Source organism: Canis lupus, chromosome 9, assembly GCF_003254725.2.
Source record: "Canis lupus dingo isolate Sandy chromosome 9, ASM325472v2, whole genome shotgun sequence".
In the NCBI taxonomy this organism is placed as follows: domain Eukaryota; kingdom Metazoa; phylum Chordata; class Mammalia; order Carnivora; family Canidae; genus Canis; species Canis lupus.
This window is the reverse complement of record NC_064251.1, coordinates 57,587,716-57,605,185: the sequence shown is the minus strand read 5'-3', so window position 1 is coordinate 57,605,185 and position 17,470 is coordinate 57,587,716. Positions and strand designations below refer to the sequence as shown.

General features: G+C 47.5%; 1 protein-coding gene across 11 annotated transcripts in view; it reads left to right on the top strand.

Annotated features, from left to right (window-relative positions):
- The window catches only part of RALGPS1 (Ral GEF with PH domain and SH3 binding motif 1), a 295,268-nt gene that overhangs the window by 36,401 nt on the left and 241,397 nt on the right, over positions 1-17,470 (top strand). For 10 of the 11 annotated variants that reach the window (XM_025475186.3, XM_025475185.3, XM_025475191.3 and 7 more), the window contains one exon: positions 15,077-15,198. In XM_025475186.3, the coding sequence (XP_025330971.1) occupies positions 15,142-15,198 (57 nt within the window). In that variant the 5' untranslated portion in view covers positions 15,077-15,141. Of the gene's footprint in view, positions 1-2,140; positions 2,248-15,076; positions 15,199-17,470 lie in introns of all 11 variants that reach the window. The other variant, XM_049114457.1, reaches the window with a different exon arrangement.

The following is a 17,470-nucleotide window of genomic DNA, read 5'->3' as shown; positions in this document are numbered from 1 at the left end:
GGAATGTGTACTGTCCTGCTAATCCGTTCATCTCTCGACCGTTTCTCCTCATCTGTGGCTTTCTGGCAGAACAGGTCACTTTTCATCAGACTTATTTTTTTTCAAAACTTCTTAGCTTTTAAAAATTATTCTTCCAGATGAAATTTTAAATCAATTTGTTGAATTCCAAATTGAATCCCCTTAGGATTTAGAGTGACCTTGTATTTTATTTATAGATCATTTGGGGAGAATTGATGTCTTTACAATATTGTCTCTTTGCTCAGAGTAGTGAGACGTCTCTCCTTTGATTTGTCTTCTCTTTTGTTAGGAAAATATCATAATTTTCTTCAAATGATTTCTGTACATGTCAAGTTTATTTCTAGGTAATGTTTGGTTAGTAGACTCTCAGGCTGCTGAGTTTTCTAGCTGTCTATTGTTTGGACAGAAGAGACCGTTGATTTTGTGGCCAGATGTCTAACATTCAGAGCTTCTCCTCAGTCCAGTTCCATTTGCTTCAAATCTTCTAGGAATTCTGAATCTTTGGTTTGGTGATGTCATCCTTCCCTGTATTTCAACACTGCAACAGATTTCTTATTATTCTTGTCTTTTCATTTCAACAAGATTTGGAGAAGGGAAGTCAGATGTGTGGACCCAGTTCGTTGTCTTGGAGCTTAGATCTGTTTATATGGTTTGATATGAAAATGTCATTTCCTCTCTGTGCTTTGGTACCACCACCCATACCATCCCCTGCAGTGTTCTCCGTGGAATGTGGAATGCTACTTGAAGACAGCCTAGATCCAAGGATGTTCTTCACCTTCCTGCTCCCACCTCACGGGGTGCACTCTTTATTCCTACAGGGCTTTGTTGTGCTGCTGCCCAGGAGGTTTCCCCTCCCCTTCTCCAGCCAGACCTCACCTACTCCCCCTTGCTCTCAGATAACTGCCTTCCCATTTAGCTGGGGGAATGCCAGGTTGTGGGTGTTGAGTCAAGACTCAGTGGTATTTGTCAGGAAGGCCCAAGAGTGTTGTCCAGTTCTTGAACCTGTTCTTCACCTTGATATTTCTAAAGTTCAAGATGATGACAAGGAAAGTGGCAAAGAATTAAATTACCCTCATTGTGAGCCAGCCAGCATCTGTCACAGGGCTTGCTTCTTGAAGCTGGCTGAGGCAAGTGATGAGCTCACTGCCCAGTGGGGCCTCCTACGCCCCCTGAGCATGACCTGTACCTGGGGTCCTTAGTTTCTTCTGGCCAGCAGCAGCGTACAGAAACAGGCCAGGCAGGCACACATAGGGGTGTGTGTGTGAGTTCCATGGGTCTCACAGCAGCAGTGAGGAGAAGAGGTGCCTTGAACAGGTGTGAGACTTTATGGTACTTAGTGATATTCTGAACAGAAGTGGCTGTCAGTGATCTGGACTGGTCCCAGTCAGACCAGTGAATTCCTCTGCCTTTGGCAGGGACTAGGAGGAAGAGAGGGACCCCCTGTTCTTCACAGTAAACTTTCTTCTAGTCCCATCCTCTATCTGCTGTAGGTAACATATGTTTGGCCCACATGTAACAGGTATAAAACGCCTGAACTTCAGCAGCCCAGAGCTGCAACTCTCAATTAATGGTGGGCACAGGAAATGATGAGCCCCTGGCGTTAGGCCTGGTTGTGGAGATTGTGTGTGTGTGTGTGTGTGTGTGTATGTGTGTTTGTTGGGAGATGGCGGGGGGGGGGTGGGTGGGATGTGAGGGCGTAGAATTGCCTTTTTTTTTTTTTTTAGAATTTCCTTTTAAATTTAACTTTTTATATTGAAATAATTTTAGACTTACAGAAAAGCTGCACAGTAGTACACAGCATTTACATATATCCTTCCCTCAGCTTGTGTGTGAATAGTTTATATAAGCTTAATCCAGTTATTAAATTAATTTAGGTGAGTTAATACAGGTATGACGCTATGAATTGGACTGTCGACTTTTCAGATGCCACCAATTCTTACCCCCCTCCACCATGTTCTTTTTCTGTTCCTGTCTCAATCCAGGATCCCTCCTTGCATCTAGTTGTGGGGCCTCAGTAGTGTCCTCTAGCCTGGGACAGCTCCCTGTCTTGAGAGTCAGGTCAGGTCCTCACTGAAGGAAATTTATTGTTTGGTTCTTGTGCTTCTGCTTCACATTCCTATAGAGTAAAAGCGTCTCATCCTGAGGGAGTTCACCAAGCCCCTGCATACTGGCGTGGATACCCCTGTGCAAATCAGGCTCTCCTGCCTCCCCAGGGCCGCCCTCCTCTAGGTAAGGTCTGAGCTGCAGCCACCATCTTCCCCCATCCTGGGGCGGGGGGGCAGGCAGGGGAAGCAGTTACCACAGTCCTACCCTTCCCAGCTTTCCTGAGATGTACTCTGCCAGATATCCCTTCTTTCTCTTGCAGTTTTGATATTTTGTTCTCCCTTATTCTGAGCCTCAGAAAGAACATGCTTAGGAGTCACCTCAAGTTCCCAGAAAACCCCAGTCTCCATCTCCCACCTTCTGTGTTCTGCCCAGTAGACTCTGGAAGACTTAGGCATTTGTTGTGCCTTTGTGCACCTGGCTGTCCCTGACTGAGGCCCAGGGCATGCTTGCCATCAGAGCCCCAGGCTGTTCTCACCTCTGTCCTGAGTGGTCCTGTGCTAGCTTTTGCCCCTGGCTGACTTTTTTCTCCCCTTTCCACTGCCTGCCTCTGTATGAGGCCACTGGCTGGGAGGGACATGGAGTACCTTCTCTTATCGTTCAGGCATTTCTCTAGGTTCCTTCCGGAGCAAGATTTGGGATGCAGCCTGTTTCTCTCCAGCTGGGTATGCTCTACATACAGAAGAATTTGCCTTCCTTAGTGTATGTATGTCCTGAGAGTTTTTTGATTATTTATTTATTTAAAAGATTTTTTACTTATTCATGAGAGACACAGAGAGAAGGCAGAGACATAGGCAGAGGGAGAAGCAGGTTCCTTGCAGGGAGCCCGATGTGGGACTCGATCCCGGGACTCCAGGATCATGCCCTGAGCCAAAGGCAGATGCTCAACTGCTGAGCCAACCAGGCGTCCCTTGATTGATGTTTTAGAAGGTTCCCTCTGTGTCAAAAATCAACCCTGAGGAGGCAGGGGTGCGACGGGAGAGTATGAGGAGGGTACTACCCTAGAGCAGAGATTGGGTCGGCTGGACATGGTGGTGATGGTGAGGCCAGGAATGTTCCACAGGGAGGACTGTTTCTGCTATGGCTTCCCAGGGGGACACAGTCTCCCCGTTCGTCAGGTTCTAGGCTATGCTTCCTGCCTTCCCCAGAGCATGTGCTCTTGGTATCTTAAGATGGAGTAAGTGATGATGAGGACTGGGCAGAGTCGGGCCCTGGTTCCCTATCTAGATACCATGATGTCCCATATGCAGAAAGGGGAGAGTCACTATCCAGCTTCTAAGGGTGCTCCCAGGGCTGTTGAGGGGGTCTGGCATGCTCGGGGCAAACCACTCTCATTCTCGCCCTCCCTTTTCCCCCTGTTGCCTGATGCTGCCTTCAAGCCCTCACCCACAGGGATCCCTAGGCCTCTGGTTTCCCTCAAGTCTGCCTCCCCTGCTATGGAGAAATCAGGCCTTGCCTAGTGGCTGCACATGGGGACCTCTCCCCTTTGCCTGTGTTCTGCAGCCTTGTTTTGGAAGGGAGGAGAAGCCTTTGGTTTGAAGAGTAATTGTATGTGTACGCAGGAGGGATGGGGAAGCTCTACTGGCCTTTTCATTGGGGGGGCGGGTGGTATTAAAAAAACTATCCAGCCAACCAAATGATTGGTTTTCTTTCAAGAACCTTTCCTGGTTTTATGAGATGTGCATATTCTTCACTCACATTTCTCTTCCTGCCTCAACTTCAGTGTGATGTCTTATGGTCTTACACTAAGAGAGCCCTGCCTGTGCCTGCTCTGGCCCAGAGTGAGCATGGTGGTGAGGAGTGCTAGCACCACAGGTGTAGCTGTCACTTACCAGCTGCCCCTAGCCCACAGAATCCTAGGGACCCCTTTGACTGTCGGCGAGGTGGGTGCCACCATTGTTCCTGTTTATTTTTATTTTTATTTTTTTTAAACTTATTATGCTGAGGACGTAGTTCTCGAATTTTTCTTTTTTATTTATTTATGATAGAGAGAGAAGGAGAGAGGCAGAGACACAGGCAGAGGGAGAAGCAGGCTCCATGCACCGGGAGCCCGACGTGGGATTTGATCCCGGGTCTCCAGGATCGCGCCCTGGGCCAAAGGCAGGCGCCAAACCGCTGCGCCACCCAGGGATCCCATTGTTCCTGTTTAATAGGCAAGGAAGGTAGAGCTTAGTTAGGTCAGGGGGCTTGCCCAGGGCACAAGTAAGTGCTGGTGAGAATTCAGGTCCTTGCTCTGTAGCTGTCTTGTTCTTAGCTTCTATCAGGCCTTCACCTGCAGCTGTGAACCTGCAGGGAGGAGGGTGCCATTTGGAGGGTGTTGAACTCCAGGCTGCTGTAAGACCTCCCAAATCCACCTGTGCTCTAAGTTCTGTCATGCTAAAGAATGGGTGCTGTAAATATATCTTACTGCATTGTAAGTGGCTGTGGATGTTGCTGTGGTTATTAGACCACAGATCAATTTAAGTGTGTTGGTGACTTATAACAGCTTTTTGTTTCCAGGGGTTTTTTCTTAGTCAACAGATATCAAAAATAGAACTAGTCTTTCTTTTAGTGTTGAAAAGGGTAGTCTCTAAAATACATTTATGTATATATCTGTACATTTCCTTATATTTCTATATGCGTGGATGTGCACATAAATGCTGCCCTATACTGTGTGAACTGTGTGACCATAGGGACAGTAACTAAGGGTTGTAGGGAGAGGAGACTTTCCTTTTTTTATTTTGTGCCTTTTTACTTAGGTTTATAATTTCAGCATGCATCTGTATTACTTTTATGCAAGAAATTCAGGAAGTCCTTGATAATGTTAGGTGCCCCTGGGCTGGATGGACTAAGGTTTCTGAGAATGAGGATGGGGACCTTGTCCACATCTGCCTTCCTGGCTTCAGCACACCATGCATGGGCTGTGGGGGGCACTCAGTCATACCTGCCACCTGAATTTGTGGATTGCTGCCTGTTTGTGGGGGCCTGCCTTAGCTCCATAAATGTAGGTGCTTCCCTTCCCAAGAAGATGCCCTCCTGGTCCTTTTCTCTGGGTTCAATCAGTTTCACAGGTTTTGTCCCTTTTTTTAATGAGATCTTTGGACCTCCATCTCTAAATCCAGCCTTCTTTCTCACACTCTGCTGCTTTCTCTCCTCCACAGGGGTACAGCCATGGTGGCGCTTCCCCAGCTCATTCTCCCTCCCTCAGTTGGAAGGTGGGATGTTGGAGGTTGAACATCTGGTGGGTGGTTTGGAAGGTACGGGGTGGGAATGGGGGAGTGGTGGTGAGTGCTGCAGTGAGGGATGGCATTCAAGTCTGACATGTGCTTACGTGGCTGGACAGGGCTTCTCTTTGAAAGCTAGATGCTGCTGCTTGCCAGGAAAAGAGGTTTGGCCAGTTTGGGGAGGGTCAGGAGGAGGTAGAGATAACAGCCCTGCCAGCCCATACAACAGGGACTTTCTGGAGCTGCTGGCCAGTAGTCCAGCACCAGAGTGCTGGTTACCTTGGGGGAAGCCTTTTGGTAATAGGAAATCTGCATGCTATTGCTGTGTGTGTGTATTTGTGTGTGTGCATACACACATAGACTTAACGCTCCTGAAGTGATGGAGGGGTTGTTCTGCCCACAACCCTCTCTGTTTCTTTCTTATGTGTCTTGTCATAGCTTCTGTTCAAGACACAGGAAGGTGGAGCCAGCCTCCACCATATCTACAGAGAGCAGTCCACTCCACACTGAGGAAGCAGGCTCTGAAACGGGGCTTGGGATCCATTTCCATACTTGTCTGAAACATTTGGAAGAGATCACTCTCTTGTAATTGAACATTCCTGGACGTGTGTATTTTCTTTGAAAAGACCTCCATACACTTAGGAAAAAGTGGTTATTTTGCTTCTCAAAAGTGGTCTGCACCCAGACTGTCTCATGTTATTTTCTTGGTTTCCTGAGCCTGCGATGCTGAAGGAGAATTCTGAAAGTTTGGAAGGAAACCAGCATGGCATATGGGATTTTCCTTCCCTCTTCAGGAGCCCACACACAAGAACAGATTCTGTCATACCGAAACAAGAGATGAAGGATTGTTCTGTGGTCCTGATACAATTGCCACGTTCTTGTGAAGTTACATCATGAGAATTGCTTGCTCTTCAGCAGTGTTTTGGTTTCCAAGGAGGCATTAGTAGTGTGTGTGTGTGTGTGTGTGTGTGTGTGTGTGTGGTGAGAGAGCCAGAGGATAGAAAGATGGGGTTTTGGTGTGATTCCAATTAAAATGGCAAGCTCAGGAGATCCCTGGGTGGCTCAGTGGTTGAGTGCCTGCCTTCAGCTTAGGGCATGATCCTGGAGACCCGGGATCGAGTCCCACATCGGGCTCCCTGCATGGAGCCTGCTTCTCTCTCTGCCTGTGTCTCTGCCTCTCTCTCTCTCTGTCTTTCATGAATAAATAAATAAAATCTTAAAAAAAAAATAAAATGGCAAGCTCAAAAAGCTGGAGCTCTGGCCTTCCTGCCAGACTGGCCCCTGTCCAGCAGGGGCCATGGTCAGTACAGACATATAAAAGTACATCCCTGAGTTAGTGTCATTAATCTCTTTGCACCTCCATTTCCTCATCTGTAAAAAAAAAATTTTTTTAATGCATGGAAATCCCCAGCCAGAATGTGAAACAAAATGTCTAGTAAATTGGTGTTGACAGTGGTGAGCAGATAATGGTGTGTGAGCTCCTTGAGGCCAAGGACTGGTCTGAATTCTCACAGAGCAGGGTTTAGGAGGTTTCACCAAGTTTGCTGAACAGATGAGGGAGTGACGAGGAGACTGGACTCTGTGGCTGTGGCTGTAATGTCTGGGCTATCCATGAAAACAGACTCTCTGGGGATCCCTGCCTAGCTTATTGGCCACCGTGTGTTAGGATGGACACAGGCTGGGGTCTGGTGAGGAGGAGAGCATGCTCCCTTGTACTCCTGGCACACTGGCACATCAGGAGTCCTTTCACACCCCGGGCTTCCATACTTGCACAGGGTACCCTCATCAGCCCTTTCCTTGAAATGTTCCCACTAGTCGTTTGAAAGCCATCACTCTTCTCAGTGATGTCTTCTTTGGCCCCCCCGGGAAAACCTGTGATCTCTTAGAACACATGTCCCTTGAATATCTACTTACTGGGTGTTCTCCCCACTATACTGCAGGACCCTGGAGGGCAGGGCTGTGTCATTTTTTACTCTGGATGCCCAGAACTGGTCCGCCAGGGGGCTCATTGGGTGGGTGGGTGGTATGTGAATGAACGAACAGCTGTGGGTGGGTGCATGAGTGAATAAATGAACAGCAGAACAACATGTGGCTGTTACCCCCTCATGATAGCCCCAAGTTTAGATGTCCTCCTTGGTTCCTCTTTCTTCTTCTCCCCTCACATGTGATCCATCACCAGGTCTTGTCTGTTTCCCTCCAGAGCCCCTCCCAGATCATCCCCCAGCAGTCCATGCCATTTCCTCTCTTACCCCTGCTGCCTCTGAGGCTCCGACTTTGTCTTTCTCCATCCAGTTCTATGCCCAGTAGCCAAAGTGACCTCAAAAACAGTAAGATCAGATCCTGTCATTCCCCTGCTCAAAACCTTTAGGACACCAGAGGGTTCCCACTGCACTCCAGATGAAACCCATACACCCACCATAGCATGTGAGGCCCTTCATGTGCTGGCCCCAGCCTATTCTGTCCACTGCCTTCTGCCCACTCGGGTCCATCTGCCTCCATCACAAGCATGCTAAGTTCATGTGTGTCTCAGGGTCTTTGCACTTGCTGTGTTCTCTGCAAAGAACACACAGTGGTTTTTATGGCCTCACTCCTTTTTTTGGGGGGCGGGGGCTTACTCCTTCCTAAGGTTTCAGTCCAAATTTCACATCCTCAGAGCATCCTTCCTTGACCACTTGGCAAATACCATCCTCCATCCTATTTTAGTTTTTTGAGATATTTCTCACCATCTGAAGTTATCTTTTTTGTATCCATGTGTGTATTTTCTGACTTCTGCACTGGAATGTAAGTTCTGTGGGAGCAGAGCCTGCTCTCTTGATGTCTCCAATGCCTGAAACAGGGGTTCTGGACCACGCATCACTGAATTTTAGTGGGAAAAAGATGACATATTTATTTTCACCAACTTCTGACTGAAATTTAGCATTTCTCTCAGTTACTAATATAGACACCGAATCACAGTAATAATAATAGTACTTGGGACTTTGTCACCAATAAAAATCACAGATGTTGGGGATCCCTGGGTGATTCAGCGGTTTAGTGTCTGCCTGCTTTTGGCCCAGGGAGTGATCTTGGAGTCCCGGGATTGAGTCCCACATCAGGCTCCCTGCATGGAGCCTGCTTCTTCCTCTGTCTGTGTCTCTGCCTCTCTCTCTCTCTGTGTCTCTCATGAATAAATAAATAAAATCTTAAAAAAAAATCAGGTGTTTTCATATGACATAACAATCATTAGCCTCTTAGAATATCTATGCTCATAACTACTTTCAAATTATGGTAGTTATTAAACCCGCCAACAGATTTTGTTATTTAATGCAATAATAAAAAATATATGTACATGTATCCCCCTACATGAAGAAATATACATTATTATGTTATAAAGTATTTTATACAGTTATTAACTGTATTTTAATATAATTGGTTTCCTGGGTAATCCTGTGTAATTTTATTTTATGCATGTAGAAACTTTTCTGTGAGGAGGGACCCAGAGGTTTCACTAGGCTGCCAAAAGGGTCCAAGCCACAAAAATGGTTAGGAACTCCTCGCTAGAACGATGCCCACATGAAGTAGGAGCTCCATGAGTGAGTGAATGGTGCATATCTTTCTCCATTCAGATGAGCCCTTTGTGTTTTCAGGGTCAGGTTCCTGGTGGCGTGGCATGAACTTGGTGTTTAAGAAGTAGCCCTGGCCCAGGTCTTTTGGAAAGCCACTCTAACTACCGGCCACTGAAAAAGAGGCATCTACCACAGAGTTGGGGGTGGGAGCCAGGTCACTGCCCTCCTTTTCTTTCAGACACAGGCTTTGCCTTTAGCTTCTCCATGCATCTGCCCCTTTTACACTCTGGCCGACTATCCCTGTACCAGGCAGGATCTGGCCACCCCCTAGAAGCAAGGGCACAGTGCCTCTGTTGGTTGACCAGCAGAGACCAGTGTCTCAGGGTCCGGAGTTCCTAGGAGAATCAGGTGGCCACTCTGGTCCAGTCATCAGGCGCAGTTGTCATCATCAGGGGCCTTCCCGTGGGGTGTGGAAGCAGTTCTCAGCAGGTTGCCTGGGCCAGGCTGACTCTGTTGGTGGGAGTCTAGTTTCTAATGAGGAATTGGGGCCTGGCCAGGCCTCAGGGACAGAAGGTAGATGGGTGGGGGTTTCTCTGGGCCCTGGAAAGGATATTCTGTTCTGCTTAGTTCTGTCATTTCGTAGCATGTGAAATATCACTTATTGGAGAGTTGCTGCTCATAACTTAGGCTATTTTTGTCCATGGGGAGACACGTAGGAGTTGGATCTCAAACAAGTGTTCTGTCTTTCTTTCCAGCCCAGGCTGCTTATAGGAAGCATAGGGGTAACACACTGCTGCTGATGTGCTTTGTCTCTAGGTGGGCCGGAGGGATGTGGGGTGGACAGATCAGGCCTCTTGGTGGAGGAGCTCTGCACTCAGACACCTGGACTCAGCCTGTGTTCCCCAGACACCTGGGGACCACAGCTGGGAACCCCTTTCCTGCAGTGGAAGCCTGTGGTTTCATAGCACAGTGCCGTGATTTCTTCAATTTTTTGTTTCTTTATTTTAGGAAAAAAGAATAGGTAGACTAGAACTGTAGGATTAGATTAATACTCACAGTAACTAATAACTTTGAGTGCTTGGTCTGTGGCTGGCCGGGTTGAAGTGTTTTATATGCGTTTTCTCGCTGGGTCCTCGTGGGCTTTGAAGGAGGCCCAGGCGCTGGTGTTGATGGACCAGGGTTTGAACTCCCCAGTCCCACCACTCAATGAGCAGTAACATCAGCCCTTGGTGCCGTGATTTCCAGGAGTAGAAGAGTCTCTCAGAGCCAACAACAGTCTCTTAGATGCAGTCTCTCTCCTGCATGGGGTTGTTGTGAAGTTGAAATGAGCTAGAAATGTAGTGCCTGGCTCAGATTCATGCAGTTGCCATTCCCTGGATGTGCTGGTGTGTCGACAGGGGCACGAAAGTGGAGACGATGCTGGAGAAATGGTCAGAGCTGGTGGCATCAGCCACCAGACAGGATGCACGGACTGAGCAAATGACCCGCCATGGAGGAGGGAGGAGGAGCGAGTATGGAGGAGAGTATGAGGATAAAACATGGCACCTGTGTGACTTGAGAATTTATGGTGTCAGGCAGGCAGGGAGCACTAAGGCCTCTGGTTGGGGCCAGGCAGAGCAGATTGGGCTCCATGTTGGACTCCCCTTGGTGAAGACCTGCAGAGTGCCAAGCATATCCTGAAAGGAGTAAAGCCCACCTCAGCCTGGAACAGGAGCAAGCTGGATCCACAAGGAACATCAGCTGGCTGTCTCACATGGACAGAATCCATGGTGATTCTGTCAGGCTTGGGTTGAGTCACTTCAGTCCGGCTTGAGCTGATCTGAACATGGTCCATCCAACAAGCTGGTCACTTCTGGCATAGAGAGCCTGGCTGGGTTGACCCCAACTCCCAGTCCACATGAGCTTGTTTGTCTGGTCTGAGACAGACCTGCAGCTTGAGCCAGTCTCATGCTGCTGCTTTGAGCTCTTGAGCGGGCCTTACTTTCAGCCATTTCTGGATTCCTGATTTTGAAGTCCCCATGTTACTTACAGGGTGTCTGTTGAAGGGTCCCATCTATCTGACTCCTGGGAGGCCTTCCCTTTGCCCCAGAGGCTCTTTCCCCTCCTCTCAGTCCTGTCTCTTCTGCACTGGAAATTCCTCAAAGTTTTTTGCTTATTAATAACCTTTCTCTCTTGTCATGTGCTAATGTAGTTTGTTTTTGCCATTTTGCTACTTCTTGGATTATTTCAAAGGGATGTAGAGGGGGGCAGTTAAACATGTGAGTTCAGGTTGCCATCATGAAACAGAGTTTGTGATTGCTGCTTTTGTTGTAGTGTAGTTCACATAACGTAAAATTCACCCATTCCCAGTGTACGATTCTGTGATGTTTAGTGAATTTACAGAGCTGGGTGACTGTCATGATGATCCAGTTTTAGAACATTTCCATCACTTCAGAAAAATCCCTTGTGCCTCTTTGCACACAGTCTTGTCTGCACCTTGTGCTTCTTTGCACACAGTCCTGCCTCCACCCCCAGCCAATCGCTGATGGGCTCCTATCTCTGAATTTGCCTTTTTTGGACATTTCATAAAAATGGGATCTTACAGTACAGTCTTTTTGGTCTGGCCTCTTTCACTTAGCATAGTTTTTTTGAGGCTTATTCATGTTACAGTTTGTATCAGTATTTCATTTCTTTATTGCTGAGTAGTATTCCACTGTATAGATATATCATTGTTGATCCATTCATGAGTTTAGATTGTTTCCAGCTTTTGGCTCTGATGAATTCACATATGTGTCTTTCATTTATTTTAAGGTAGCTACCTAGGAGTAGAATGGCTGATCATTTGGTAGATGAATGTTTAATTTTTCAAACAAACTATCAGGGATGCCTGGGCGGCTCAGTGGTTGAGTGTCTGCCTTTGGCTCAGGTCATGATCCTGGGGTCCTGGGATCGAGTCCCACATCGGGCTCCCTGCAGGGAGCCTGCTTCTCCCTCTAACTATGTCTCTGCCTCTCCCTCTCTCTTTCATGAATAAATAAATTAAAAAAAAACTATCTAAAAAAAACCTATCAAACCACTTACCAAAGGAGAATGCCTCCCTACCAGCAATGTATAAGGGTTCCATTCATCTGTGTCCTTGCCAACACTTGGTGCTTTTTCTATATAGCCATCCTCACAGGTGTGAGGTGGTAAGCTCACTGTGGGTTTAATTTGCCTTTCCCCGAGGCATTTCTCTTCACCATCCCTAGGCCTTCTTTTGCTAAAGGTCTCTTCCTCTCTTTTGTGTGGCTATCTTGCACACCTGCCCCAGCACGGGCTCAGGGTCTTGGGGGAACCACAGGCCTGGCTCCTCCGAGGACAGAAGTGATTAACCGGTGGATGTTCCCAGCCTGTCCCCTTTCCCTGCTCCTGAGAGTTTGGCCTCTGAGGAAAAACTTAATCAAGCTATGCTTCCCCTTCTCTTCTTTCTTGTTTTATATGAAAATAATGGAGCATTCAGGAAAGTTGAGAGACTAGTGCACTGCACTCCTCCTGTCAGTGGATGTCACTTGTCAGTGTTTTGCCACAGTTGCTTTATCTCCACTTCAGTGTAGTTTGTGGATTGATTTGAAACCAAGTCGCAGACTCACTTTAGCACTGAATTCTGCCCTTCCGTCACCCAGATAGACTTTCTCCTTAGTCTCCCTACTGTTGCTCTCATGCCCCAGAAGATGAATTGTAATTCCATATCATCCAAAATGTCCATATCCAGCCATCCCTGGTTGACCACCAAATGTCAAGAAAAGTCAGAAATCCAGGATTCTATGTGAAACCTTTTAATTAAATTTTTTTTTTAAGATTTATTTATTCATGGTTCTTCTCAGTGTCTGGGAGAGGGAAGATGGGAGGGTGGAGGCTCATAGGCTGCTGCTGAGGAGGACATGGCTGACGAGGGAGCCAGCAGAGAGGTTGTGAGAGAATGGCCCTGTGGCTCTGGAGCTGTGTGAGGCAGAGCCTGCAGCACTCTGACCTTCCTTCTTGGTGCTTGACTCTGTCCTGTCTGGCACGCTGCTCTGCCATGGGCCCTGTGGCTGGGCTCCAGCAGGTCACAGGCTGGGCAGAGATATTCTCTGTCTACCTCCAGACCATCTTCCCCCCATGAGCTTCCGACGAGACCTTGCCCTCCGGGGTGGATTTTCTCTCAGGCACCGCGGGTTTGGCCTACATCCCAGATGAAGTTCTTCATGTTCTTCCACAAATCTGCTGTACCACCTCTGTTCCTTTTCTTAAGGAGGGATACACCGTCCTTCTGGCACTGCAGGCCAGACACTATTCATATCTCAGCTCATTCTTCCCTGTCCCCATCAGTCTCTGCCCCTGGTGCTCCCCATCTGCCTCCTTCTCTCTGACTTCACTGTGACAGCCTTACTTAGTGCAGATTATCTTCAGCTTTGGCCTGGATCATCGAAGTTGGCTTCCAGTTGGTACCTCCACCTTCCTCTCTCCTTCCCATTATATCCTCCCTACTTTCCTGGTCACTTTCCTGCTAAAAAGCAGGTGGCGGGGATCCCTGGGTGGCGCAGTGGTTTAGCTCCTGCCTTTGGCCCAGGGCGCGATCCTGGAGACCCGGGATCGAATCCCACGTCAGGCTCCCGGTGCATGGAGCCTGCTTCTCCCTCTGCCTGTGTCTCTGCCTCTCTCTCTCTCTCTCTGTGACTATCATAAATAAATAAAAATTAAAAAAATCTTAAAAAAAAAAAAAAAAAGGGATCCCTGGGTGGCGCAGTGGTTTAGCGCCTGCCTTTGGCCCAGGGCGCGATCCTGGAGACCCGGGATCGAATCCCACGTCAGGCTCCCGGTGCATGGAGCCTGCTTCTCCCTCTGCCTGTGTCTCTCTCTCTCTCTCTGTGACTATCATAAATAAATAAAAATTTAAAAAATCTTTAAAAAAAAAATAAAAAGCAGGTGGCGGCTACAGTTCTGTGCTGTTCAGTGATGTGATAAATGCTCTACTAGAGGTATGTACACATAGTCACTAGAGCACTGAGTTCTGGTCCAAGTGGTTCAGGCATAATACTCAGAAGAAATGATGTTTGAGGAGGTCCTTGAATGATGGTGGGATCAGGGGACAGCATGAGTGAAGACGCCAAAGCACGAGTTACTTGACCTCTCTGTACCTCAAATTCCTCATATGTAACATGGGTGTGATAGGACCTGCCTAAGGCTGTTGTGAGTGTTAGTTGAGTCAATATACATAAAGTGCATGGCACATGGTGAGCACTCTGCAAATATTAGTTATTATCTCCTTATTACTGATGAAGTGGTCAAGTGTACAGGGAAACATGGTAGAATCAGTTTGTCATCTTTACCTGCTTTCATTTAAAACAAAGGTCACAAACTCTAGTACCTGAGAGGGCCAGGCATGTACCCAAACAATTGCACAGGCCAGGTAGGGTCCAAAAGCCTCTTGCTCCAGTAAAAGGGGCAGTTGCTGTTCTGCCCAGCTGATGGTCATCATGTGGGAATGTGGGCCTTGTGCTGTCAGGTATTTCCATTTTCAAGAAAAGTCAGAAATCCAGAATTCCATGTGAAACATTCTAATTCTCTCTCTCTCTCTCTTTTTTTTTAAGATTTCATTTATTTATTCATGAGAGAGATGCAGAAAGAGGCAGAGACATAGGCAGAGGGAGAAGCAGGGTCCCAGCAGGGAGCCTTATGGGGGACTTGACCCCAGGAGCCCAGGATCACGACCTGAGCCGAAGGCAGACGCTCAACCAGTGAGCCACCCAGGCATCCCCAAAACCTTCTAATTTTTTTTTTTAAGATTTTATTTATTCATGAGAGAGAGAGAGAGAGAGAGAGAGAGGCAGAGACACAGGCAGAGGGAGAAGCAGGCTCCATGCAGGAAGCCCGATGTGGGACTCGATCTTAGAACCCCAGGATCACGCCCTGAGCCAAAGGCAGACGCTCAACCTCTGAGCCACCCAGGTGCCCCCAAACCTTCTAATTCTTAAATGTTGTTGATAAATTTTAAAAATATGAAAATCTGCACAAGCCAAAGAAACTACATCTGTGGGCCATATTTAGCCTGAAGGCCACTGGCTTATAACCTTCTTTTAAAGGTCTCCTTTGGGGTCTTCTGCTCAAATCCTAGCACAACATCCACCCCCCTCCCCACTCCTTACCTCCCACCAGGCTGGGATTAAGTTGGTTTTGAAGCTGGTTTTCATGAGCCCCTTTGCCTTTCAGGACTTCTCCAGACAGGTTATGTCACCGACAGAGGCTGCCCTGAAGCTCCCTGCGGCCTGGAGACTATGTACAAGAGGAATGGTCTGATGGCTAGTGTGTTGGTCACCTCTGCCACTCCACAGGTATAGGGGCTATGAGAATTGGGACAGCGGGTGGGGGTAGGGGGGCTCCTTTCAGCGGACCCAGGCCCCAGCTAAGTTGTGAACAGCAAGGCAGCAAGGCTCCATGAATACCACCATTCTTAGCACTCCTGAGGCCCTTGGCCACACCAGGCGTGAGATTTGGGAGGACAGTCAGCCCCGAGGATCAGTACATTTTCTACAGTCATTCGCTTCAAAGAAAAGCAAACACCTGCCCAGTCCAGTTGTAGCAAGTGCCACATTCCATTTTGGTGGCAAGATGGGATCAGTCCTTTCCCAAGAAAAGCTGCTGCTGCTGATTGTAAATATGTCACACATTCCAGAATGAAGTCAGGCAGAAGTGATTCCAGCTGGCTCTGTGTTCTTATTTACCTTGCTTTGTAGGAGATGGCTGTAAGGACTGGTGGTCCGAGAGTAGCCTGGGAGAGTAGGGCCCCTGCCCTGCGGGCGTGGGGGTGTGGGGGTGTGTTTTCCAAGTGAAGTGATGGAACAGAGTCACGTGAAAGGAGTGGGTGTCATCAGGCCCAGGAGCACCACCTTGCCAAATGTGTAATGCCTGGCTCCCATGACAAACTGTCAAGGGAGTGCTCAGTCTTCTGAGCTTACAGGTCCCTCACAGTTGAGCTGGGCTTTTCAAATGATCCTGTGTGATTGGCTAGAAATTCACAGGAACCTATTCATATCTTATAAACCCTTAACAAATTCCTTCTTTTGATCTCTGCTTCTGAAAACAGACTTGTGAGTACCTTTTAAAAGCCCCTGATGGTGCCAGTATAGGTTTAAATGAAATCACTGAATCGTCATCACCACCACCACTAATATTTTTGGGGCAACCCTGTGTTAAGTAAAGCCTCTTGTATGAGTGTGTGTCTGGGCAGATGCAGTGGGGTGTTACAGGAAAGATATAAAACCTAAAATCCCAGGAATGGGCTGTTTGGTAACTGGAGGAATCAGGCTTCTCTTCTCATTTACAATTTACACTCCACCTAGAGTAAAACTTCTGTCTTTTCTGATTTCTCTGTGTGTATGTGCATATATATAAACACACACATATATGTATATACTGAGTATGTGTGAATACGTATGTGTATCTGGAGCACGGTAAGTACTCAAATAGTTGTTGAATGAAAGAACACATGTTTAATTGAAGTACTCAGTAAATTTTGGAGATTGAATGGCACCACACACACATCCACCCCCATAATTCAGTGCATCCTATATGCCAGGGCCTTGTCTTGCATGTTCCACAGGTGTTATCCCACGAATCCTCACAGTAGCCTGATCAGGTATGTACTGTTGCTTCACCCCTAGTTTATAGATGGGGGAACGAGGCAGGAAGAGGCCAATAAACTGGCTCAAATCACACAGCTGGTCAACGGTGGGTGGGGATTTAGAGCCAGACCCCTGTGACTCTCAAGCCAGTGCTCTTAACCCTGATGACACTACGCTGAGGAAGACAACCCTGTCAACCTGATGTAGCCTGCTTTCTGGAACGTGGTTGTGGAAGTGCAGAGTGACTTACAGGGAGTCATCTGCTTGGGGTCTGTGCATAAGACCGAAGGGGCAGAACAGACTGCCAATGTCGGAGGCATTCAGGATTTGTCTTTGTTACTTCTCAAAAGTTTAGCAAGTGCCATTATTAGGGAACTTCTAAAAAAGCCATGGCCGAGTCTGCCCAGGCCCCTTGAATCGGCATCTCCTGGGGGAGGAGGATTCCGCAATCTACTTTGTTAGCTTCATTTTATATAATCTGTGCCACAACCCTGGGGAGTAGGTGCCAGTGTGCCGTTTCACAGAGCTGAGATGGTAAGGTGAAGTAGCTTGTGTGAGGTCAGGCAGCAGGTGGTGTGGAGCTGGCATTTCCACCAGGCATGACTTCAGAGCTCTTAACCAGCATGATGTGCTACTTTTTAAGATCATCTTAGAGTTCTGGACATAACAGCCTTGTTGGTGAAACTTTTAAATGACACAGGCCTATTGAAATCTACACGTTTAAGTTTCCACGCCTCCTTTTAACCTCACATTTTCAGTTGTTGACTGTTGGTTTCCCTCATTGGCCTAAAAACACTCTAGTTTCCAGTAAGATTGTAAAGTTTTTCCAGATATAGCCATTTTGGAAAGAGTGAAATAAAGAAGAATTAATAAAAGCATGTTCTCTAAAACCCAGTCCAAGATATTGAGGTTAATGGAAACCACAAAATCCCTCTCCATGGGTTGAGACGAATAAAACCATTTATGAACAGGGCACAATTTT